At 40.0% G+C, this 26,909-nt stretch overlaps 2 protein-coding genes across 3 annotated transcripts in view; both read left to right on the forward strand.

The window, feature by feature from the left end:
* LOC134299314 (uncharacterized) overlaps nucleotides 1-23,015 on the forward strand; it is a 42,160-nt gene extending 19,145 nt beyond the window's left edge. For both annotated transcript variants that reach the window (XR_010006497.1, XM_062981780.1), the window contains exon 2: nucleotides 22,014-23,015. Coding sequence is in view for 1 of the 2 variants with exons in the window: in XM_062981780.1 (XP_062837850.1) it covers nucleotides 22,014-22,032 (19 nt within the window). In the remaining variant the exon portion in view is untranslated. The remainder of the gene's footprint in view (nucleotides 1-22,013) is intronic.
* lmntd1 (lamin tail domain containing 1) overlaps nucleotides 1-26,909 on the forward strand; it is a 186,500-nt gene that overhangs the window by 41,841 nt on the left and 117,750 nt on the right. The gene's annotated exons all lie outside the window — the stretch shown is intronic.

A 26,909-nucleotide genomic window follows, 5' to 3' on the forward strand; every position in this document is an offset into this window, starting at 1 on the left:
GTTCCTTGGAAAATAATTAGTCTCTGCGATTGCAATATAACACAGCCAAAGAAATGTTGGATAATCTTCAAAAAACATTTCTAAATGTCAGACAAATTGTTGAAACTGAAATGTGGTTAAAAATTATAGAACTATAGGAGATTTTTTAAAAGGATTTGAAAAAAAAACCTTTGCTCTTAAAAACTGGAAAACAGGTAGATGTCCAAAAATTAATACTGCTAGATTTTTTTTTTAGAACTGCCTCAAGCAGAAACAGATGCTAAAGTATTCCCATTGCATTACTCCTTGTGATACTGGGCATGTTCCAAGCAAATTTAAGCAGTATATAATAGGCATGTGCGATCCATGAAAAAATGGTTCAATACTCGCTTCGAAAGTAGGGGTGCTGGTGATTCGTTTCTAAAGTCATTTCTGAATTTTGAAGAAAAAAATGTGAAACTTTCCAAAAATTCGGAATCTTCGTATATACCTCGTTAATGGCGGATGCGCATGTGCATGAAGGAAAACATTATTGTCAATGAGGAAACATGAGGGACCTCTCTCTCCCTCATTTTTTTATCTATCCTAATGAAATTTGCTACAATAGTAGAACATATTTACCACTGTTAGCTCACCAAATCTAAGAATGTTCGACTCATTCTCAGATTTCTGGCGAATTTTCAAAGTTTTTATAAAACAAAAATCTGTTCCTGGTTTGGAAGTGTTATTTCCTGTTTCATTGGGTTGTCTTTACTTTGAAAGTCATTGTTCTACTTCAGAAACTTTTTTTTGTGGCTGAAACTTTGTTAAATTGGTGGACAGAGACTTAACAAACCATAATGTGCAATTTTTTTTAGGACGAGAAAAGACAAAGTTTTGGCAATGTAATAAAGTTTTGCCACTGTGGCTGTAGTGTCATCATGCTTGTTACAAAATCTGAAAGCAGTGTAGAAAAATGGGATGATAATAAATGCGAATAGTAGATTGTGTCCAAAGAATATATTCCAAATGATTTGTACTTATATAACCCTAGAGTCTTTTTTACTAAGGTTAGCCTTGGCATGCTGGGATAAATTTCTTTTGGAGTGTTGATAAAGCAATCTAGATAATTCCTAGCACCATAGAACAGGGATTTTGAATGATCCACATTTGAATCCTCTATATGCAAATAGCTACAGTGCTGGGAGTGCATTGCAGTTACTCAGCAAATATTGTTTCCATGCATGGAGGACACAATCCAATAATCCAGAAGGATAAGCACAATGTATTTTCTCCAGGCAACCCTTAGTCACAGCAAGCAGTGCTCGGTTGTGCACGTGGCTTCGAATTAAGTCAATGCCACCATTTCCCACAAATAGAAAGAATGCTGATGCAGTTGTCTCTGATGCATGCAGTGAAATGAAGGTGAATGCAGAGAAAGGCATGTGATAAACTACAAAACAGCAGCTCTAGATTAATGAGTCTTTCGTAATTAAATGCAAATTGCTATATTCTTTCTTCCTTTCTGAGCTCACGGGTTCTATCTATTCTGCACCATTATCGCTTTAATACTGATGTTATCTAACTCCTTGCTGTTTTTTTGTACTTCCTATTGGTATGAGCTTGATTTATACTGAAAGCAAGTTTTCCAAATTTATCTTGTTTCGCCTGTTGAAGACCTGTTTTGCTGCTTTGATTCTGGAGGATCTAACTCTATAATGTCATACATTCTGTCATGAAATCCTAAGCATTTGGAACCTACTTGTTAAAACACACTACCAAAAAGTAAGAGATCCTTGTGATACAAAATATGTTTTCTAAATAGTGGTGAGATGTGTCTTTTTATTCATCTGTTAAACTGATGAAATAGCACTTTCCTAGAAGCAAAGGCTTGTTAATTCAAGGCAAAAATAGAGATGCAAAGAAGACCAGAAGGAAACAACGGACACTATTTTTTATATATTTATTAAGCAATTGAGGGTTTTTTTTTGTGTCAGGAGCAACTTGAGAAACTACAAATCAATTCTGGTGTGAGAGAATTGGCCGTCTGCAAGGACGTTGCTCAGGGGATGCCCAAATGTTTTGATGTTTTTACCATCCTTGTGGGAGGCTTCACTCATGTCCCCACATGGAGCTGGAGCTGATAGAGGGAGCTCATCCGTGCTCTCCCCAGATTGGATTCTAACCAGCAACCTTCAGATCCGCAATCCAGCCTTCAAGTCAGCAGTCCTGCCGGCACAAGGGTTTAACCCAATGCACTAGCGGAAGCTCTAACAATGGAGGTTTAAAACCCTTTCATAAGTGTGGTTGGAAGGGTTAGCATGCACGCAGGGAGTGTTGTAATTGCTTTTTAATGGGTGCTTATACAGAGAGAGCTTTGAAAGATACTTTTTCTAACAAACTGTTATTTGTAATGTGTTCTTGCCACACTTTGTTGGCAGGCTGTTTCACCTGACCATTTCCTACAAATACAGTGGAGTCTTACTTATCCAACATAAACGGGCCGGCAGAACTTTGGATAAGTGAATATGTTGGATAATTAGGAGGGATTAAGGAAAAGCCTATTAAACATCAAATTACATTATGATTTTACAAATTAAGGACCAAAGCATCATGTTTTACAACAAATTTGACAGAAAAAGCAGTTCAATACACAGCAATGTTATGTAGTAATTACTGTATTTACAAATTTAGCACCAAAACATCACAATGTATTGAAAAGATTGACTACAAAAACATTGACTACTAAAAGGCATTGACTACTATTTTTTTCATCATTTTAAAATGTATTTGTTATGCAATGCTTTTGACACGAAATAAATAAATACTAAAAGGCAGACAGTGTTGGATAATCCAGAACATTGGATAATCGAATGTTGGATAAGTGAGACTCTACTGTATGAGGTTTTAAAATCAATTTGAATAAAGATTTATAACATTAAAATAGAAATCTTAGTGAAGTGGATACACATTAGACTGTAAGAAAAATCACGTTGCAATCCAGCATTTCCAGAATGGTCCATAAGCAAGACCTGAAGTAGTAGTAATAATAATAATAATAATAATAATAATAATAATAATAATAATAATAATAATAATAATTCTAGAGCTGACAGCTGGAACAACAAAACATTGCATGGAAAGTTCTTTGACAAAATTGAAGGAAAAGCTGGCAAGGAGAAGACCTGGCTATGGCTCACGAATGGGACCCTGAAGAAGGAGACAGAAGGCCTGATCCTTGCAGCCCAGGAGCAAGCCATCAGAACAAATGCAGTTAAGGCCAAGATCGAAAAATCAGCTGATGACCCAAAATGCAGACTGTGCAAGGAAACCGACGAAACCATTGATCATCTCCTCAGCTGCTGTAAGAAAATTGCACAGACAGACTACAAACAGAGGCACAACTACATGGCCCAAATGATTCATTGGAACTTATGCCTCAAGTACCACCTCCCAGCAGAAAAGAACTGGTGGGATCACAAACCTGCAAAAGTATTGGAAAATGAGCATGCAAAGATACTGTGGGACTTCCGAATCCAGACTGACAAAGTTCTGGAACACAACACACCAGACATCACAGTTGTGGAAAAGAAAAAGGTTTAGATCATTGATGTTGCCATCCCAGGTGACAGTTGCATTGACGAAAAACAACAGGAAAAATTCAGCCGCTATCAGGACCTCAAGATTGAACTTCAAAGACTCTGGCAGAAACCAGTGCAGGTGGTCCGGGTGGTGATCGGCACACTGGGTGCCGTGCCAAAAGATCTCAGCCGGCATTTGGAAACAATAGACATTGACAAAATTAAAATATGCCAACTGCAAAAGGCCACCCTACTGGGATCTGCACGCATCATCTGAAAATACATCACACAGTCCTAGACACTTGGGAAGTGTTCGACTTGTGATTTTGTGATATGAAATCCAGCATATCTATCTTGTTTGCTGTGTCATAATAAAAAAAATAATAATAAATTTTATTTGTATTCCACCCTGTCTCCCCAAGGGGACTCAGGGCAGATTCCAACATACAATGGCAAACATTCAGTGCCTCCGTAAACAAACAATACTGACATAAAATCCCAGAGAAACCCCGGATATAAAAATAACATTAAAACCTAACATCAAATTAAAGCCTAACATCAGTAAATTAGACCTAACATCAATAAATTAAACTGCATGTAGTCAAACAAAATTATATAATAACATAAAATCCGAACAAGCATTCACATAAATTTACAGCAGCTAACTAGAGTTCACAGTGTAGGTTGGTTATATGGTCAAACGATGACCATTGGGCTGGTATGAACTAAGAAGGTCCAAATATGATATACTTCTGAGCCAGAGGCCTGGTAGTGATATCTCTTTATCTAATTATCCTCCTGGTTTAGGCACAGGACGGCATCCTTGGTATTAGGTGGACAAGAGTAATAGAGTTGGGCGCCGCCCACATAAATTTGACACCAAACTCCAAAACTCCGGATGATCTTTCTTTATGTTTAAAACTTTACCTTGCTTTTTAAGGCACAGTACCATGATAAAATGTTTTATAGGTAAAGGTAAAGGTTTCCCCTGACGTTAAGTCCAGTCGAGTCCGACTCTGGGAGTTGGTGCTCATCTCCATTTCTAAGCCGAAGAGCCGGCGTTGTCCATAGACACCTCCAAGGTCATGTGGCCGGCATGACTGCATGGAACACCGTTATGTTTTATAGATCCTAATAAACTAATATATGCCATACCACCCCCACATTTCAAAGATGAATGCAAAGATACAACGTGTCATAATTTGAAAAAGAGGGAAAGTAAAATTCATACTACTAATTTTTTGCAATTTGGATGGATTGAAAAAAGTATGTGGAAAGCATTTGGGGCTGAAAAGAGAACAAGAATCTTTTGGCAGACAAGGTCCCCAAAGTCTGGGTAGTTCAAACCCAATAAAAAACCTTTCTCAGCTGATACTTCACCCATTGAGAGTGCGTTACATTGATGTCTAACTAAATTGAAATGCCAGAGGGCTGTCAGGAAAAAAAAGCTCATTTTATCATCTGTGATGGAGATATAAAACTATAGTCATTTGGGGGAAAGGATTTTGTTGAAGTATTCAAAATGATAAAGCAGATTCTGTCTTGAGACTCTCAAATGAGCTCTGGTATTATTTAAGAGTACACATATGCAGCTGCTTCACAAAGCATGTTCCCCTATTCTGGTAAGTGGTAGTTTATCAAGAAATATTACAAAAGTTGAAGGGTTCTAACCAATTTAAGATTAAACATTGTTATCAGAGAATGAAGAATTAAATCACCTTGGTCCATCAAAAATGGACTCAGTTTATATTACATGAGAGCCTTTTATTCTCTTTGTTCAATGGCATATGTATTTATTTCCATCAGCTCCTTTCAAATGAGTTAATAGGCTAGGATTTTATCGCACAAACTTGCTGTTCAACTACAGTCACACTATCATTGATAGTGAATACATATCGGGTTGAGCACCTTCAATTTTGCATTTCACTTGAATTGCACAACTGTGCCAGTTCGTGGTTCTGTGATCATACATATCTTTTTAACCCCATCTTTCTTCACTGCCACTGTAGTCAGTGTAGATGTGCCCTTAGAAAACACTAACATATTGAAATTATCCAGTCAGAATGCAATTTATTTTAAAACATTTGGAATTAATCCTTCTTGTATGCAAGAATAAACCATAATGATTTATACATTATAGTTTGGCTTTATTTTGTTTGGGATTGTTCTGTATTTACATTTTTTCATATCCTATATTTTAAAAAAATCAAAAGTGAAAAGTAGATGGGAAATGGAGAACATTATTTAGGACAACGTATCACATAGGATGTGATATAGGAATTCTTTTATTTGTAGACATTTTCCATTATACATGTAAAACTACAGTATATCCCGAAAAGACTTTATTATTTGCTATGCTAAGAACATCAAGCCCATTCGAGGTTGATGTGAGTTAATTTACTTTATTATCTGCATGGATTTCTATTCAAAATGCACATAGGTGCACAGATTTAGATGTGTTAGCTATAAGGCAAAACGCTAAAACAGAAAAAAACGAGAAGAGCTATTTGTATGCTAATTGTTTTCATGACCCCTATTACTGTAACTGGTCTCGTTCTGGGCATGCCATGATTACAAGAGTGCATTTATCTCTATTGATTTTACCAAGCAGTTATCTTAACTTGCTTAAATATCTGGTTCATTTGCATGGTTGCAAACCAAATCAAGACTGAAGGGAAGAAAAGGGGGGAAAATATCTCTTGACTCATCTTTCTCCCATTTTTTGATAAGTAGTAGAAATCCTTTCTTCCAGTGCTCTTCCAAAGGCATATGATACAACTACAATTGACTCCTACTAGTTTCAGCCTCCTATTTTATAGTGTTACTTCTATACCAGATTTTTCTCGACAATGTAAAGTGAGTTAACTTACATGTAGGGAAGACTGGCCTGAATCTATAAATGTATCTTTGATGTTTAGATCAGATGAGATGTTTATGCAAACTAAGGTCCAAACAGGGCGGCTTTCTGTAACCTAGTAACCTCCAGTCAAATGGGTCTTGTAGCACCTTAGAGATGAAGGACTATAACACACAAAGTTTGGCAAACCAGAATTGCCAGAAGATAAGCCCATCTGCTGCTGGTAGCTATCATATGATGCCATGTACATCCAGCTAACAATTTGCCTTTCTTTTGTGACTGTGGTAAAACCTAGCAATAACTCCTGATCCCACTCTCTTCCCATTATTCATCTTAGTGCAATAGGTCCCTTTCGCTTCTGTGCTGATATGCCAGCAGTCATGTATCATAACTTGGTGTGATTCTCCTCCTCTTCTCACTATTCTCTGGCAAGCTATTTTCCTTTTTTCCTATTTCATTTCTGCTCTTTAAAAATGATATTGCTTTAATTGTAATATTATGGTACAATATTTTTTTAAAATATGAAAAACATAAGACCTGATGGGTAGGGTAGAGAAAGAAAGGAAGATTATGAAACGGTGAGGAAGAGTGTTCATGGGACCTCAGATTTCAAAAGCAAAAGAGAGTTGTGATACAGAATGCTCTAAAACCAGTATGCAGCTATTCCCTACAATAATACAATTATGATGAGATGGCTGGTGTGATAAAGTCCTAACAGAGGGAACAAAGATTATAGTCTTACGTTTTCATAGATTAATTCTACTTTCTCAGTGCATCACACCAGCCTGTTGCCTTACCACAATCACATTAGTGTAGGCAATAGATTCATACTGGTTTTAGAGCTTTTGGTATCATTGCGCTGCTTTGGAAATCTGTGCTCCATGACAGCCCAGATACTCACTGTACACTCAAGAAAAGAGACTTAGTGTACAGAAATGGCTAGTTTTGCCATTAACAAGCTGCATTTTATCAACGTATTTGTTTAATTTGTTTATTTATAACATATAATATGGAAAGCAGTATTAGACTCAGAGAAAAGAGGACTGAAAACTGGAAAAAGTAAAATAGCAAAGACTTAGAACAACTATTGAAAATTAAGGAAGAAAGTACAATAGCAGGGGTATCATTAAACATTAAGAAAACAAAGAAAATTGACTGAAGAAAGGACAATAGATCATTTACATAACTTTAAAGTTATGTAAAATGAAGACACTGGCCAGCTCTTCAAATGGAGTACTCCCCTCTATAATGGAGTTTAGTAGCTTTTGGAAGCTCCTGACACAAAAAAACCATCCAAATTTGTTGAATTTGGAGGCTCAGGACTTCCACAAAAGTGGGGAAAAGGCAAATAAAAAACAGGTGTTTTTTTACCTAAGAGAATTCTCCAGTATTACTATAATCTACTCATTGACAGACTCAAATGTAATGTCTGTCAGTGAGAGACCTCATATCTCCAAAACTACTCCACCGATTGCTATGAAATTTGGACACAACATAGCATTTGAACTGCCGTGTGCTTTAAGCCTATTCTCACAAACCTGATACACCTGAGAAAGGTAAAATCATGCCCCGAAGCAACAGTCAATTAGTCTCCTCCTCCCTTAGCAACCATTGTAACAGACGGCTCCTCCCCTTAGCAATGGTGCAAGCAACGGCCAAGGAGTCTCCACCCTTTAGCAACCAGTATGGGCAGGGCCACAAGGGAAGGCTAGGTCTGCCTCCTCACCACTTACAAGGAGTTAAGCAAGGCCAAGGCTCTGAGGCGTAGCCAAGGAAAGGGTGTCAGGAGCAACTTCAGAAACTACAAGCAGCAAGAATGTTACCCAGGGGACACCTGGATGTTTTACCATCCTGTGGGAGGCTTCTCTTTATATATCTGTGGAAGGTCTAGGGTGGGAGAAAGAACTCTTTTCTGCTACAGGCAAGTGTGAATGTTCCAATTGAGCAACTTGATTAGCATTACATAGCCTTTCTACTTCAAATCGTGGCCACTTCCTGCCTGGGGGAATCCTTTGTTGGGAGGTGTTAGCTGGCCCTGATTGTTTCATGTCTGGTATTCCACTCTTATGTGAGTAGTATTCTCTATTTACTGCAAGAAATGTTGCAATTGGCCATCGATTAGCATTGAACAATCTTGCTGCTTCTGGCGTGAGAGAACTGGCCATCAGCAAGGATGTTGCTCAGGGGACATCTGCATGTTTTACCCTCCTGTGGGAGGCTTCTCTTTATATATCTTTGGAAGGTCCAGGGTGGAAGAAATAACTCTTTTCTGAGTATTTTTCATTGAACCAGACTGGGCCACAGGAACGCATGCCTATAAATGTAGGCCTATAAATGCCTATAGAAGTTTTCTCTCTAGTACTTTACAGTCTCACTCTGGATATCCTCAAGATTCCTACAGATAATATATTAATCACCTTTGCAAAAAGTCAAATCTGCAAAAATAAAAGCCATAAATGTGGCAAGCCAAGTGTACTATGTTGTTGCTTAGTATTTTTGCTGAATTTGTTTGTTTGCTGTTCTGCATTGTAATCTACACGGTCACTTTTCTCTCCTCCCCCTCTCCTTTCAAAGACCATGTACTTGAGTATGCCCAAATATTAGTAAGTAAAGTTACTTTATAAATTTTACCAAAACATTTAGGCATATTTATCTTCTCAGAAAGACCCTGTGGGACTGGTTGTTGTTCAGCTTCCATTTGGCCAGTTTCATTACTGTCCTTGTGAGATCCAGTACCGCCTCTCACATTTTCCAACAAGTGGAGCACATGGAAGTTTTGTTAGAGCAAGAATCCTCATGAAATTTCTGTGACCTAAATCGTTTTTAGTGAAAAGAAATGCAGGCACCCTCCCCTACTCCTCCTGTTCTAATGCAATGAAAATCATGCTGTCTCCCCCACACTTTTCTAAAGGAAGGGAAGGTTCAGGCAATCCGATCATAGTAACCTCTACTTACTTTTGTCCTTTATTGCCTGCAATTTTTAAAACACCCTTCTGCAAACAACCTAGATTTTGACAGATGCAGGACATGCTGTTCTGGTCCCAAAAGTACTGCGATTGCAGATGAATGTCAAACCTCAAATCATGATGAGGAAGAGTTGCAACAATGCAAAGCAAGATAAAATGCAGCAAAACAGCAATGTCTTTCAGGGCAGTTGAGGCTGAAGTATTATTATATTCACACTAAAAGTTGATCCTACTATTAAAAGCAAGCTCATCTCTCTCAACCAACACAACATGAGTACCATTAAATGGTTACAAGAACCGTTATTGAGCATGATGATTATATATTTTTTTTACTGCTGTAGGGAAATGCATCATTTGAATGCCTTTCCTCGAGCATGGCTATTATATAGCATCTACTATGCCAAGTTAAAGGGAGGCAGCTGACCTGGTTTGGGCTGTGTTCCACTTTAATCCACTGATTCTATTGCTTGTGCCTCCAGGAAAGTATTGTAAGTGGTTCTCCCCTAGTTACTGTATTATCCATTTGGGCTAAATTCAGGCTAAAACAAAGCAATGCATATGAATCAATCCTGTCTTTTCCTTTTTTGGAGTTTCAGAAAAAGATGGTTGCCTTTCTCCCCATCTTTATTTCTTGGACAGGATGCTGTTGGTTGGTAGAATTCCCTCAATCTATTAAATGGGTCCCAATTTTAAACAGTTGTGAATTTGCCCCTTTGTTTCTTTGAGAAGCAGATTTACTTGGAATGTTAATCAGCTTCTTGGAAATCTCTAAGATTTAGTTTTGTCTTCAGTGGCAAAAAAAAAACCAACAACATCCTTAATAATAAGACCTTGGGAAAAATATTGATTGAATGCCAGAGTTAGTGTTCTTACATAGGCAGAGCATTCCTCAGAAAGAATTTCAACTCAGTCACAATTTGGTTGTTTAAGTATGCCGCTCCAGCTTCACCTCCCTTACTTTGTTTCTTCTGTCACAAGACCAAGAAATACTGGCCGAGTGACCGTGCTACAGTTTAAGTGTTTATTATTGCAGAAATGTATGCGTCTTTTTCAAACCATACTTGTCCTTCTCTCCTTTTCATAAATGCAGAGGGACACCTTGAGTTTTGCCATGCTTTCAAACTATTAATTAAAAGCAACTCTTTACTTCTTGATAGGAGAAAGCTCCAAAATGTTTATTTATATTGGATGACCTACTAAAGGTCACAGCAAAAGAAACCATTCCTCCCTTTTTCATATGCAGATGTCTATGTGGAAATTAAAATTCCTTCTTTCTGTTCAAACGCTGGAAGCTTTAACTCAGAATTGTCCTTATGGTCCCTGGAAAGTACAGTAGAGTCTTGCTTATCCAATGTAAACGGGCCGGCAGAACGTTGGATAAGTGAATATGTTGGATAATAAGGAGAGATTAAGGAAAAGCCTATTAAACATCAAATTAGGTTATGATTTTACAAATTAAGCACCAAAACATCATGTTATACAACAAATTTGACAGAAAAAGTAGTTCAATACGCAGTAATGCTATGTAGTAATTACTGTATTTATGAATTTAGCACCAAAATATCACAATACAGTAGAGTCTCACTTATCCAACATAAACAGGCCGGCAGAATGTTGGATAAGCGAATATGTTGGATAATAAGGAGAGATTAAGGGAAAGCCTATTAAACATCAAATTAGGTTATGATTTTACAAATTAAGCACCAAAACATCATGTTATACAACAAATTTGACTGAAAAAGTAGTTCAATACGCCGTAATGCTACGTAGTAATTACTGTATTTACAAATTTAGCACCAAAATATCACGATGTATTGAAAACATTGACTACAAAAATGCATTGGATAATCCAGAATGTTGGATAAGTGAGACTCTACTGTACTGCCAATTTTTCAGAGTGGTGCTATATTGAAGGTGCTCAGCCCAGTATTTATCCACTATCAGCGATTGTGCAACTGTAGTGGAATAACAGGTTTGTGTGATAAAGTTATTAGTATACATAGTCTTTTCTGAGGTAGAAACAGGCAGTTCCTTCCCTAAAATGAAGAACTGTATCAAGGTGAACGTAAAGGCACAGAAGGCAGATGTGGTGAGCATTGTATTTACTTTTAGCCAAAAGAACTACATAGACAGACAGAAATTTAATTGAGTTCAACCCATAACCTGGAGATTAGGGGCTCTTTCAGACAGTCATTTATCTCGGTAACATTCGCGTTTAAAAAAAAAAAAACCTCCCCAAAACCCCCCAAAGCCCTTTTAAAAATAAAATAACTTACTAGACCTCCATTAGAGTGCCACTCTAGCTCTCCTGGTGTGTAGGAATGAAAGTGTGTGGGGGGGGGGGGGGGAGGAAAATTTAGCCCGGAAAATCATGGCACTGTCTGGACAGTGGAAGTAGTGGTTCCAGACAGTGGGAAGAAACTCACTATCAAATCAATTCATGTTTTTCACAGACGTCATCTAGATAGCTCTCTTTTTATTCCAAAAAATCCCGCATTAAAGGGGTTGTCTGGATGCACCCTAGGATCCAGAACTGGAATTTAATGAAAGACAAAACAAGTCATTTTCAGATTGAAATTTTGTCAACAGGCAGAATACAACTCTGGGAAATCTCCCCTTGATACCCTAGTGAAGATCTGGGACATTGCAGAGAGCTCAAATCCATTAATCTCATACACCACACAGTAAAAGCTATGCCCCTGAATATATTTCCCCAGGAGTGTAGAGCTGAAGGTCTAGCTTTAGCAACCTGGAAAATGGAAATGGAAAAAAACAACACAAAATGCAACACCTCAACATCTGCTATTTATTCATAATCCTGTGTTTCTATGGGAATTAGATTTCCAGACAGGCTCATGGCTTTTTACAAAGTCATACTGAGAAAAACTAATATATCAAGTTTCTAAACAACAACTCTGTTGTGAAGCAGTAGCTTTTTCGAAGGGGACAAATAGGAATCATGACTGAATTGCAAATGAATGTCACGTTTATCGTCTTGCTCATTTTCTATCTGTAAACCAGGGATGCCAAAACTGTTTCAAAGGAGAGAGATTCTATATGGGCAGATAGACCATTATAATTTTTACCTACTTGCAGGCACTTTTAAAAACAAAACAACAAAAAGTCCAAATGCATTACATGACAAAAAAAAAATGACAAATAGCAACCAACTGAAGTTGGGAAAAATCTGACTTCCCTAAAAGGAATGGCAAAACAATGAAAGTATTACAAAATTGAGTAAATACAAAAATACAATTAATATAATAAGCAAAGGGGAAATATGTAAAACACTGTTTAGCGAACAAACAAGATATCTTCACACCTCTGCTTTTCCACCATACTACTGTAGAGATATGTTAGAAGATAACAGGATCACATACATAACAGTCCCGAAATGCAAAACATGTCTATCAGATGAGCTTTAGATATATAATCTCCTGATGAAAAATCTGAAGTTAGGGGTGTAGAGCAAGCTATACAGTCCCATCTACTAAGAAATTATTAAATGTATAGAACTAAAAGGAAATTAAAATGCTCCATACTATGAACCAGAAGAATGATAACGTAATGAAAATCGAATGAAAAGAAGTGTACAGTAATGCATGCCAGGATTTTTAAAGATCTCCAACTTCATATGCATATGGACAGGATGTCACTTGGCAGCAACTGATCAAGGGACCTGGGCGTCATGATTGATGCTGCTAAGAAAACATGGACCCAGAGTGTGGCTGTTGTTTGTAAAAAGGCCACATTCCAAGTTGAGCACAATGAGACAAGGAATCAGAAATAACATTGCCAATATCACACTGTCCTTATTTTAAAAATCCATGGAATGCTGAGTACCTTCTTATCACTGTGCTTAAAAAGGATGTTGTGGAGATGGAAAAAGTGCCTTTATGCTGTGTAGCAGGATCCTCCTGAATTTATTTTTCTCCCATCCATCCGTTTCTCCATCTCTTACCCTAACACAGTGGTTTTCAAATTCATTACTCTTGTGATCCTCTTTACATCTCCAGTGTTCCCACACTTATCGCTGGGGTTAGGTTCCAGGATCACCCGCAATAAGTGAAAATCCGCGAAGTAGGGACACTATATTTATTTTAATATTTATACATTATTTTAAGTCTTTATCAACCAATCGTGTGTTGATAAATCGCCTCCTTCTCCTCCCATTACTGCTTAGGCTCATTTTCTCTCCCTTTGGCTTCTCCTTCCTCCCTTCCTTAGGCTGTAAATTGTAATTTTTTATGATTTATAATAGTCTTTTAGAGTTTGTTGAAAAACCGCGAAACAGCGAATCCACGAAAAGTGAACTGCGAAGTAGTGAGGGGACACTGTACATGTGGCCACCACCCCTCACCTCCCACTCAATGTAGTATTGTAATGACGTAATGTCAATTTTTTTCTTGTGCCCCACCATCACCACCACCACTGAGAAACTATTGTACCCTTCCTAGGGAAGGGGAGGTTGCATCCCACAATTTGAGAGGAACTGCAAATAAACAGCATTATCACAAGTGATGATCTGAGAGAGAGATTGAATAAGCAGAACACCAAGTCCACTATGAGCTGGGTAAAGGAAGAATCACTAGGTGTTTTGTGTGTGTCTTCTATGTGCATTTAGTTATGTTGGGTGACTGTTCGTGTCCAAACACTCTTCATATTTATTACAAGCTTCTCAGTCTAGCAGCCAGATTTCTTTTGCTTATGCTACACATCTGTACTCTAGAAGTCAGATACAGAACTTGGAAGTAACATGGCATTTGGGGGGGGGGGGGATGGGGTTATAAAGGGACAACCCCAAAATTGCAAAAACTAGTAGTGAGGATATTGTTTTGTGCAAAAATTATTTCTTTCTATATCTGGTAGACTGTTTTGGAGGGCTTTTAAGGCATTTTTATTTTACATTTTTTAACAAATTAAAAAGTAATTTCTTAGTGCAGTCCTAATGTAGTAAAGTAAACACATTGATAAAGTAACAAGTAAAAACTCACAGGCTACACTGAAGAAGTGATGGTAGAAGCACAACCTAAGAGGTTACTTTTTGAACACAGCATTTTAAGTTCAGATCACATAATATCACAGTGGATGTGAGTGCTACATGTGGATTTTCATCTCTTGCTTTGAGCATCCACTAGCAACCTCATCAGATGGACCGCTGGAATCGCCATGTATAGTTGCAAATCCAGCTGTGCTAATCAGGGGTTGGGAATAACTTGTCACCCCACACCCCACATTGTCTGGTTTCCCCCACCTCATCCCAAGGGGGGGGAGCGTCTGCACCCAGCTTCACCCTCACAGACACCAATTGAACACAGGAAACCTACCATGTTGCCGCATCAGTTTCTCTATAGTTTTATGAAGGAGCCCCACTGGAAGTAATTCTACATTGTGGGATGTGAGCCAGCGGGCTCCATCATAAAACTACAGTAGAGCCCCGGTCATCCGAGATAAAGGGGCGGGCCCCATCTCAGATGACCGAATGACTCTGATAGGGTGAAGGCTCGCCAAGGGACGTCTCCCCGGTTCTCCCTCGGCCAGCCCCTCTCTGGAGGAAAGAGTTTCCTTCAGTGACGGGTTGGCCGAGGAAAACCCATGGCATGCTCCTCGTTTCTCGGAGGGACAGGCCCTACTGGAGCAAGGGCCTGTCCCTTCGAAAAATGCGGAGCACTCTGCGGATCTCCCTCGGCCAGGCCCTCACTGAAGGAAACTTTTTCCTCCAGCAAGGGCCTTGCCGAGGGAGATCCGGCGGGCCCTTTGCCCGGTGAGCCCCACACCCGGCGAGCCCCTGGCCCAGCGAACCCCTCACCCAGCGATCTCTGCAGCAGTGATCGCAGGGCGCTTCTGGGGCGCTTCCTCCTCCCTCTCCCTCTCCTTCTCTCAAGCTCCCTTTGCTCAAGAGAAGGAGAGGGAGGGGCACCCCTGGCGGAGCCTCGGATGATACGGAGCCTCGGTTAACTGGAACTCGGTTAACCGGGGCTCTACTGTATAGAGGAACCAGCAAAAAGTACCCCATCTGATGAGGTTGATGGTCAGGTATCTGAATGTAGCATCTACATCAGGGAAGCTATTAGCTTTAAGGTGAAGATAGGAATGTGTCTTAACATGTGATTAAGTGTCTACTCTAGGAAGCATGTTTGACCAAGTTAGCATCTCTCAGTTATATGCTTAATGTATTGATTTGGATCTGGTTTACCTCCAAAATTATGAGTGCTGATTTGAAAAAAGTTTAACCACAAGAGTTTGAAACTGATACTTGGCAAGAGCGAATAAAACATCTGATTGACTTTAAATGAAAGAGAAGCCTCCTGAGACCTAACTAGACTTTTATATGCTCTGCACAGTTTTGCCTTCTGGCTGACTGCCCTTAGGAGTTTTCCTGGAGCTGGAGTGACTCATGCTATGCTGCACCCTGCTTTCTTAATTTTTGTTTCATTTTATTTGTGCAGCCCATGATTTCTGGATTTATTTCCCCATTTCTTTTCCTGAAAGTATTTAGTCAAAGTAAAGTTTTTATTGAGAATTTGTTCACCTCAAGTACACAAAAGTTAAGGATGTCCTCAGCGGGAGCTTAGGGATATGTAGGGACTGTGAAAATCTCCAGCTTCCCACTTATTAGGAAGAAGCTGCGGTGATCAATGAGTGTCTGTGTGGTTGTCTTTCAGGAAGCAATTGACATTCTCATCTCCTTTATGCCAGTACAGAGGAATTACTAAAGGGATCTGCCTGTTGCTCACAGAAAGGTGCAAGATAACTGGATTTACTGGCAGAGCACTTTTGAAACAAGATTTAAAGGGGAAAATTGCTGACTTCCTTTCAGTCCTTTATCACAGTGGCCTTGCTCTAAAACTAGTTGGCGACTAAAGCTCTAGCATGACAAAATTAGAAAAATAACAAGAATAAAATACAGCATGTAGGTAGCCTATACTTGGGAACAATGAACTGCCAAAGAAGTGCATCAGCAAAATTGGGCAAGACATGTCACTCTTGCAACAGAATAGAAAGCCAAAAAGCAGTATAGGCTATAACTTGGGGGTACCAACAACAGAGAATGTAATAGTGTCAATTGATATGCATAAAACGTTCAACAACACATTATCGACTTCATCAGATAGGCCGCCGGAATCTCCATGCATCATGGTGAATCTGTCAGTTCCCATCGGAGGCATGGGGAACCCGGCACCCCAAGCCCCGCATCGCCCAAATCATCCGTCACCACATCCCACAGAGGGAAGCATCGGCTACCCGCCTCTTCTCCCCCCCCCCCCCGGACCATTGATCTCAATTGTACACAAAAAGCCTATCATGTTGCCACCGCCACTCCATGCGCCGGTTCGCCTTTCCTTTTGGAAAGGTTGGAGTCCAGCTGGATGTAGCTGGGCATCGTGAAATGGGAGCTGCATTTGAAGATCTTTCAGATTGATATACATTGAGTTGGAGGGGGTTTATAGATTAATCCTTTCTCATATATGACAAATAAAGAAAAGGTGAGCAGGTCAGCCCAACATATGTGCAAATTTACTTTCTGGTGGGAACATCCACCATCTCAGTCATAGTTGTTGCTGGACATCTTGATGCAGATCTGTACTATGCATTTGGATGTGAGAGCTCTGATACAACCCACACTTTGTATGGGGGCATGAGGCATGGATGGGAACTGATGTTTTCATGTGCTTTGTGTTTCAATGTATGTAGCAATGTGCTTACCTGTTGGGTTTAATTCCAGGACATCCCATAGATACCATAGATACTCAAGTTCCGTTATATACTGTGGCCTTTATCCATTGTAAAAAGCTTACTGTGCTGAAAAATTGTTCTACTGGAGTTTTACACCAATAAAACTTATTGGGGTGATTTAATGCATTTTTTAAAACACACACACACAGAACTATTTATTATTTATTTATAAATTTGCAGTATTTATATTCTGCCCTTCTTATCCTGAAGGGGACTAAGGTCGGATTATAATGCACATATACATGGCAAACATTCAGTGCATTAAACATATGACATATAATCAGACACAGAGACAATTTAACATTTTCCAGCTTCCGGCTTCATGAGGGTATGCTTGATTCTGGCCACAGGGGGAGCTGTCACTTCATCGTCCGCTTGTGACACTGAGTCCTTGATGGTAGTACTTCCTCATTCCTTTTCTCATGCTGCTGGAAGTTTATGGTGTTGTAAATTAGTTAAATTAGCCTCCTCGCATAAAGCGGCACCTAAATTTTCTACTCAACAGATGCAACTGTCTTTTGAGCTGTTTACGTCAACAGCGAGCTAGGCTATTAATGGTCAGGAGCTCAATCCGACCCGGGCTTTGATCTCATGATCTCTCAGTCAGTAGTGATTTATTGCAGCTGGCTACTAACCAGCTGCGCCATAGCCCAGCCCCTTAGGAGCTTCTGGTTGGAATGTGTTACGTTAGTACTTTAAATTTGACTCCAGCCCTTTGTCTTTTTTTATCTTGAATGTTCACTTCACACTTTTTGAAAAATAGCATGCTGTGTTATGAATTGAAATTATCAACCCAAAAGTAATCATGTCCTTGACTAGAATTTAGTTTTCAACCTTCCTAGAACTTTGCATGGTTCCCCCCTTCTCTTTCACCAACCTCTGCTCAAATGGTCCACTTCTGTTAATTCCTCAATCTTTTTAAATTTTGTTGTTGTTGTTGTTGTTGTTGTTGTTGTTGTTGTTGTTGTTGTTATGGAATCCCTGTATTTGAGTGTATGTATACTTTGGAAATGGGACTCAAGTCTGAGCAGAAATTTCATTTATGTTTTATACACACCTATCTGTGTATTCTATCAATAATTTATATAATAATATAACTAATTTTGTGCCTTAAACAAAGTACATTGATTGAACCACCACAAAGCAAAGTTTACATTTTCTCATTCACCGATGTAGATAATTTTGGAGTATTTTAGATTTCCAGATAACGAACGCTCAACTTTTACTTGTTTGATGGAATGTGCATCTGACCTATGACATATTTTTAGATGCTAGCAGTTCAGTTCTGCACATTCTGCTCATGGGGTTTGCTCCCACATGAATAAGTATAACATTGCATTTTAAACTGGTAAAAGCAATGTGTGTGTAATCAGACGGTAATAAGAGAAGCAACCCTGAAAAGAACCATTCTGTGCACAAGTTTGCTTTTTGCACCTGATCTTGATTTTTTTCTCACATGAATTCTTTTACAAGGCCTCTTTGAAAATCTTCATAATTTCATATTGTTAACGGATATTTTGGAAAGAAAATATTTGGAGTGGATTTCCTGTATCCCAGTCTCTAGGCAGATCAAAACTGCAGACAAAGCTGATTTTCATTCTGAAGTAACAGACGGATGTGGATTAGCATAGTAGCTATTTTTAACACACATACGTCTAAGGGACTTGACATCCAGCAGCTTTATTTTGAATTCAGGCAACTCATTTGGCATAAGCTTCTAATTAATTCCTATCATGAATATCAAATATGGAATTAGCCACAAAGTATTTAGAACTCCAGTTGTTCTCCACCAATAAGGACTCTCTTCTTGTTGCCAGAGCTTTGCAATTGATCCTTGCCTAGTCTATGCTTAGTTCCATGCAAATTTTGCCGCAAATTTTGATCAGGCTTCCTTGTGCCTGAAATCTAGTATAGTGTCCACAAGAGTTTATATGAAAAGTAATGCCTCCACCTTCGTTACTTCGGTTTGGATGGGACTATTTTAATAAACCAATCATAGAAATAATGTGCTCTTTAACTACCACTATTCACTTTTCCACATAATCACCGGACAATTGGATACATTTCTGCCAATGATGAACAAGTTTTCTGAAGCCGTCATGGAGGAAGAATCTTGTGGACTCTGTTGCTCTTCTATCTCATTGTGGCCCTTGATGTACTTTGAATCCCTGGACTGACTCTTGACTATGGATTTTGAATTTATAATAAGTAAATTATTTTTAACCCACCCTATCTCCCTGGAAGGACTCAGGGTGGCTTCCAAATGCAAAACATAAAAATTGCCATTCAATGCCATTTGAACAACATTAATACATTTATACAAATAAATTAAAATAGAATAAAACAATGGCTGATAATCTGGTAGTCAGGCATTGTGGAACATACAGTTGAGTAATTAAGTTGTATGAAGTATAAAAATATAAAAATATAGCTCTTCAATAAATTACAATAAAATCGTTATTGTCTACTTCAGTCCATTTAAAGAGTCAATAGTGTTACTCATCCTCCCCTCCGTAAGCAAGTAAGAAAAGCAATATTATATTTTAAATTTTGTATACTGTTTTTATTTGATTATATTTAGGTGTTTTAATGTTTATGTTTTATTTTTTTTAATGTGGTTTGTATTATCGGCATTGAATTTTGTCAGTTTTGTAAGCCGCCTTGAGTCCCCTCGGGTGAGAAAGGCGGGGTAGAAATGTTGTAAATAAATAAATAAAAAGGTGGATTTTTAGCTCTTTCTTAAAGGAGAGGAGTGTGTACCCTTTTCTCACCCTAGTGGTGAGAAAAGTGGTACTGAAATGCAAAAAGTTTTCTCATGTAATCGAACACTGAGAGTTTCCCTACACACAAGAAAAAAACTTTGTCCATGATTTAGAATATTATTTGTTTCCTTTTGGGGCATTATGGCATTTTTTTTTGCAGGATTAAGAGGAATGGAAATTCATACCCTTTCCAAAAATGGGTTTCCTGATATTTGGGAAACCTGATCAAAAGATCCCACAACCTCCAATTAAAAAAAAAATCAGTCAAAAAAAGTCTTAGAATCATAGAATCATAGAATAGTAGAGTTGGAAGAGACATCATGGGCCATCTAGTCCAACCCCCTGCTAAGAAGCAGGAAATCGCATTCAAAGCACCCCCGACAGATGGCCATCCAGCCTCTGCTTAAAAGCCTCCAAGGAAGGAGCCTCCACCACGGCCCCGGGGAGAGAGTTCCACTGTCGAACAGCCCTCACTGTGAGGAAGTTCTTCCTGATGTTCAGGTGGAATCTCCTTTCCTGTAGTTTGAAGCCATTGTTCCGTGTCCTAGTCTGCAGGGCAGCAGAAAACAAGCTTGCTCCCTCTTCCCTATGACTTCCCTTCACGTATTTGTACATGGCTATCATGCCTCCTCTCAGCCTTCTCTTCTGCAGGCTAAACATGCCCAGCTCTTTAAGCCGCTCCTCATAGGGCTTGTTCTCCAGACCCTTAATCATTTTAGTCGCCCTCCTCTGGACGCTTTCCAGCTTGTCAACATCTCCCTTCATCTGCGATGCCCAAAATTGGACACAGTATTCCAGGTGTGGTCTGCCCAAGGCAGAATAGAGGGGGAGCATGACTTCCCTGGATCTAGACGCTATTCCCCTATTGATGCAGGCCAGAATCCCATTGGCTTTTTTAGCAGCCGCATCACATTGTTGGCTCATGTTTAACTTGTTGTCCACGAGGACTCCAAGGTCTTTTTCGCACACACTGCTGTCAAGCCAGGCGTCCCCCATTCTGTATCTTTGATTTCCATTTTTTCTGCCGAAGTGAAGTATCTTGCATTTGTCCCTGTTGAACTTCATTTTGTTAGTTTTGGCCCATCTCTCTAGTCTGTCAAGATCGTTTTGAATTCTGCTCCTGTCTTCTGGAGTGTTAGCTATCCCTCCCAGTTTTGTGTCGTCTGCAAACTTGATGATCGTGCCTTCTAACTCTTCGTCTAAGTCGTTAATAAAGATGTTGAACAGAACCGGGCCCAGGACGGAGCCCTGCGGCACTCCACTTGTCACTTCTTTCCATGATGAAGACGATGCATTGGTGAGCACCCTTTGGGTTCGTTCGCTTAGCCAATTACAGATCCACCTAACCGTAGTTTTGTCTAGCCCACATTTTACTAGTTTGTTTGCCAGAAGGTCGTGGGGGACTTTGTCGAAGGCCTTACTGAAATCCAGGTACGCTACATCCACAGCATTCCCTGTATCGACCCAACTCGTAACTCTATCGAAAAAAGAGATCAGATTAGTCTGGCATGACTTGTTTTTGGTAAATCCGTGTTGACTATTAGCAATGACCGCATTTGTTTCTAAGTGTTCGCAGACCACTTCCTTAATGATCTTTTCCAGAATTTTGCCTGGTATTGATGTGAGGCTGACCGGACGGTAATTGTTTGGGTCGTTCTTTTTTCCCTTCTTGAAGATAGGGACCACATTTGCCCTCCTCCAATCTGCTGGGACTTCTCCCGTTCTCCAAGAACTCTCGAAGATAATTGCCAGTGGTTCTGAAATAACTTCCGCTAGTTCCTTCAGTACTCTTGGGTGTAGCTGATCTGGCCCTGGGGACTTGAATTCGTTTAGAGAGCCCAAGTGTTCCTGGACAACTTGTTTCCCTATTTGGGGTTGGATTTCCCCCAATCCTTCGTCCATTCCGTGTTGCTGAGGTTGAAGATGGCTTTCTTTTTCTGAGAAGACCGAGGCAAAGAAGGCATTAAGTAGTTCTGCCTTTTCCCTGTCCCCTGTCGCCATCACCCCATCTTCTCCTTGCAATGGCCCTATCGCCTCCTTTTTCTTCCTTTTTCTACCAACGTAAGCAAAAAAGCCTTTTTTGTTGTTTTTTATGTCCCTGGCAAGCCTGAGCTCATTTTGCGCTTTAGCCTTGCGAACCTTTTCCCTACAGGTGTTGGCTATACGTTTGAATTCTTCTTTGGTGATTTCTCCCCTTTTCCACTTCTTGTGCATGTCACTTTTGAGCTTTAGCTCAGTTAGAAGTTCTTTGGACATCCATTCTGGCTTCTTTGCACTTGTCTTATTTTTCTTCTTTGTTGGCACTGTTTGCATTTGCGCCTTGAGTATTTCACTTTTGAAAAACTCCCATCCATCCTTAACTCCCTTGTTTTTTAATATCGGCGTCCATGGAATGCCGCTCAGTAATTCCTTCATTTTTTGGAAGTCAGCTCTCTTAAAGTCCAGAAAGTGTGTTTGACTTGTCTTAGTTTCAGCATTCCTTTGTATTGCAAACTGCAGGAGCACATGGTCACTTGCCCCTAAGGATCCAACCACTTCAACTGTATTGATCAGGTCTTCCACATTTGTTAAGATTAGATCAAGAGTTGCTGATCCCCTTGTTGCCTCTTCTACCTTCTGGACCATAAAATTATCTGCAAGGCAAGTGAGGAATTTGTTGGACTTTGTACTCTTGGCTGAGTTTGTTTTCCAGCAGATATCGGGATAATTGAAATCGCCCATGACTACTATATCTCTTCTTTGTGCCTGTTTGGTCAGCTGTTGACAGAAGGCTTCATCAAGTCCTTCATCCTGACTCGGAGGTCTGTAGTAGACACCCACGACAAGATCTTTTTGAGTCCCGGTTCCCTTGATTCTTATCCAGATGCTTTCAAGCTGGTTTCCCGGATTACAGTCTTGCATTTCTTCTGCAACGTAACTGTTTTTGACATATAAAGCTACTCCCCCTCCTCTCCCCTTTGTTCTATTTCTGTGAAAGAGGTTATAGCCCTCAATGGTTAAATTCCAGTGATGGGAGTCATCCCACCAGGTTTCAGTGATGCCTATGACATCGTATGTGTGGTGCTGTGCTAGGAGTTGGAGTTCGTCTTGCTTATTTCCCATGCTCTGAGCATTAGTGTAAAGACATGTAAGCCCCTGTGACCTCCCCTCAAACTGTTTATTTGGGATTATTGTGCTCTCTGTACTTGGTCCTTGCTGTGTTTGTGCAGCCCTCCGTTTAGCCTTTCGGCGGTTCCCTGTGGTCGTGGGTAATATAGTGTTCGCCAGGCTGTTGTTCCCCTCCCCCAGTGGATCTAGTTTAAAGTGCGCCTGATGAGGTTTGTGAGTCTGTGTGCAAAAAGATGTTTTCCTACTTGTGTGAGATGCACCCCATCGCTTGCCAGTAGTCCATCCTCTTGGAAGAGTAGACCATGGTCAAGGAAGCCAAAATGCTCCTCTTGACACCATTTTCTGAGCCAGTTATTGACCTGTACTATTTTTCCGGCCCTTGTAGAGCCGTGTCCTACAACAGGGAGGAGGGATGAAAAGATCACATGTACATTATACAGTTTTAGCTTTGTTCCCAGAGCTCGAAAATCATTTGTGATCTTTTGAAAAGTATGCCTAGCGGTGTCATTGGTACCTACATGAATCAACATAAGGTAGGGAGGGTGATGGGGCTTTAGGAGCCTGCTGAGCCTCTGAGTGATATGGTGTATTTTTGCCCCCGGGAGGCAGCATGTTTCTCGAGCCATCCCATCCGGTCTGGAAATGATGGCTTCCGTTCCTCTAAGGAGGGAGTCACCTACTACCAAGACCTGTTTCCTTTGAGGATTGACAGGGTCCCTTTTGTGCAAGACAGTGTGTATGTCCCCTGAAGAGTGTTCCTGTTGAAGTGAATCATGTAGGTGTAAAGTGTTGTCCTCCTCCTCAACATCCCCAGTGTATTCATCAATGACAATCCATTGAGATACATCCGAGAGCCCATTACTCTCCCAAGGATGTTCCTGTTGCTCCTGGTCTATGATTGGGGATGGAGCATTTGCATCTTACCAACATCCAAGGCTATATATGCTAAATTATTTAAGAATAAAATACATCTCCTGCAAAGTACAGTTAAAGACTCTAATTACTTCTAATTCTACCATTGCTTGTAAAACATTTTAATTCTATCTAGCATTTAACACAAACTGCCTGTGGACATTTCAGCTAAGCCCCTTGACCACCCCTTAGCTCAGTATCATCTTTCACCATGATTGAACACACTATGTTTCACTGCTTGATTTTTCAAGGGCATTTGAGAAAGTTAAGCTAGTTACAATGTACTGGTCAGGCTGTCTAATTTCTTTTTATTGCTGTTTTATACCACTCTGTGCAAGTAACCTAGTTCTTGATGAAACTGAGAACTTAATTTGTATGCAAATTTCACTACTATCACCCTCTTTCCTTTTTCTCTGTGTTAATACAAAGTAGAAGGATAGTTTGCTGAAGAGCTAGCATCCACCTGAGTGCTGAAATTGTTAAAGAGCTACAAGTTTGGGAACTGGGAAAAGTGGGTTGCTGAGAGTGTTTTTGGCTGTATGGCCATGTTCCAATAATAACAATAATAATAATAATAATAATAATAATAATAATAATAATAATAATATTAATAATAATAATAATTGCAGAAACCAGTGCAGGTGGTCCTGGTGGTGATGGGCACATTGGGTGCCGTGCCAAAAGATCTCAGCCGGCATTTGGAAACAATAGACATTGACAAAATTACGATCTGCCAGCTGCAAAAGGCCACCCTGCTGGGATCTGCGCGCATCATCCGAAAATACATCACACAGTCCTAGACACTTGGGAAGTGTTCGACTTGTGATTTTGTGATATGAAATCCAGCATATCTATCTTGTTTGCTGTGTCATAATAAAATAATAATAATAATAATAATAATAATAATAATAATAATAATAATAATAATACGAATGGGACACTGAAGAAGGAGACAGAAGGTCTGATTCTTGCAGCCCAGGAGCAAGCCATCAGAACAAATGTAATTAAGGCCAAGATCGAAAAATCAGCTGATGACCCAAAATGCAGACTCTGCAAGGAAGCTGACGAAACCATTGATCATATCCTCAGCTGCTGTAAGAAAATCGCACAGACAAACTACAAACAGAGGCACAACTATGTGGCCCAAACGATTCATTGGAACTTATGCCTCAAGTACCACCTCCCAGCAGTAAAGAACTGGTGGGATCACAAACCTGCAAAGTTCATGGAAAATGAACACGCAAAGATACTGTGGGACTTCCGAATCCAGACTGACAGAGTTCCGAATCCAGACATCACAGTTGTGGAAAAGAAAAACGTTTGGATCATTGATGTCACCATACCAGATGACAGTCGCACTGATGAAAAACAACAGGAAAAACTCAGCCGCTATCAAGACCTCAAGATTGAACTTCAAAGACTCTGGCAGAAACCAGTGCAGGTGGTCCCAGTGGTGATGGGCACACTGGGTGCCGTGCCAAAAGATCTCAGCCGGCATTTGGAAACAATAGACATTGACAAAATTACGATCTGTCAACTGCAAAAGGCCACCCTACTAGGATCTGCACGCATCATCTGAAAATACATCACACAGTCCTAGACACTTGGGAAGTGTTCGACTTGTGATTTTGTGATACGAAATCCAGCATATCTATCTTGTTTGCTGTGTCAGACTATGTTGTTGTGTCAATAATAATTATAACAACAACAACAACAACAACTTTATTCTTATACCCGCCACCATCTCCTCAAAGGAACTCAGGGTGGCTTACATATGGGACAGAAAGTAGCGGGCCCCACCTACCTTCATGACCTCATTTCCTCCTATGAAACTGCAAGTTCATTAGAGGAGGCCCTCCTCTCGCTTCCACCTCATTCAGAAGCACGGTTGGTGGCGCCGAGCGAGAGGGCCTTCTCTGTGGTGGCCCCCCAGCTCTGGAACCCGCTCCCCAGGGAGATTAGGCAAGCCCCCACCCTGGTAGCATTTAGGAAGAGCTTAAAAACTACATTATACATCTACAGTGATGTATAATGCAGCTGCAAACTGCATTATATGGCAATGCCAACATACTGTGCAAGAGGATACAACATTGCAACTAGTATTTCTGCCACATCAGAAACAGCCTAAAAAATATTGTAGACCAGAATGCTATGCGAATGTACATTGAAACAAGCCCCATTGTGTTCTGTGGCTTACTTGGTAGTAAGTATGTTTAGGAGTGTTGCCCAGGTTGAGGGGCCAGGCTGTGGCTCAGGCTGGTTAGTAGCCAGCTGCAATAAATCACTATGACCAAAAGGTCATGAGTTTGTGGCCAGCCCATGTCGGAGTGAGCACCCTACCATTAAAATAAAAAAATAGCCCTGCTCGTTGTTGACCTAAGCAACCCGAAAGATAGTTGCATCTATCAAGTAGGAAATGTAGGTACCACTTATGTGGGGAGGCTAATTTAACTAATTTATGACACCATAAAAAATCATCCAGCAGTGTTTGGAATGAGGAAGAATCCAAGGACTCGGCGTCACAGTGGATGATGACGCAGCTGCTCCCCCTGTGGCCAGAATCGAGCATACTCTCAGGAAGCTGGAAGCTGCAGAAGGTTAAATTATCTCTGTGTCTCTGTCTCTATGTTCGTATGGCAATGAATGTTTTGCCGTGTGTGTACATTGTGATCTACCCTGAGTCCCCTTCGGGGTGAGAAGGGCGGAATATAAATACTGTAAACAAACAAACAAATAAATAAATAAATAATATGGTGTCAGTGAAAGAAGATACAGTAGAGAAGGGGTCCTCAAACTTTTAAAGCAGAGGGCCGGTCCACAATCCTTCAGACTGTTGAGGGGCCAAATTATCATTTGGGGGGAAAAAACGAACAAATTCCTATGCACACTGCACATATTTTATTTGTAGTGCAAAACAACAACAATAACAATACAATATTTAAAAATGAAAATAATTTTAACCAACATAAACCTATCAGGATTTCAATAGGAAGTGTGGGCCTGCTTCTGGCCAATGAGATAGTCAGGA

The sequence above is a fragment of the Anolis carolinensis genome, chromosome 5 (genome assembly GCF_035594765.1).
Source record: "Anolis carolinensis isolate JA03-04 chromosome 5, rAnoCar3.1.pri, whole genome shotgun sequence".
Classification (NCBI taxonomy): Eukaryota; Metazoa; Chordata; class Lepidosauria; order Squamata; family Dactyloidae; genus Anolis; species Anolis carolinensis.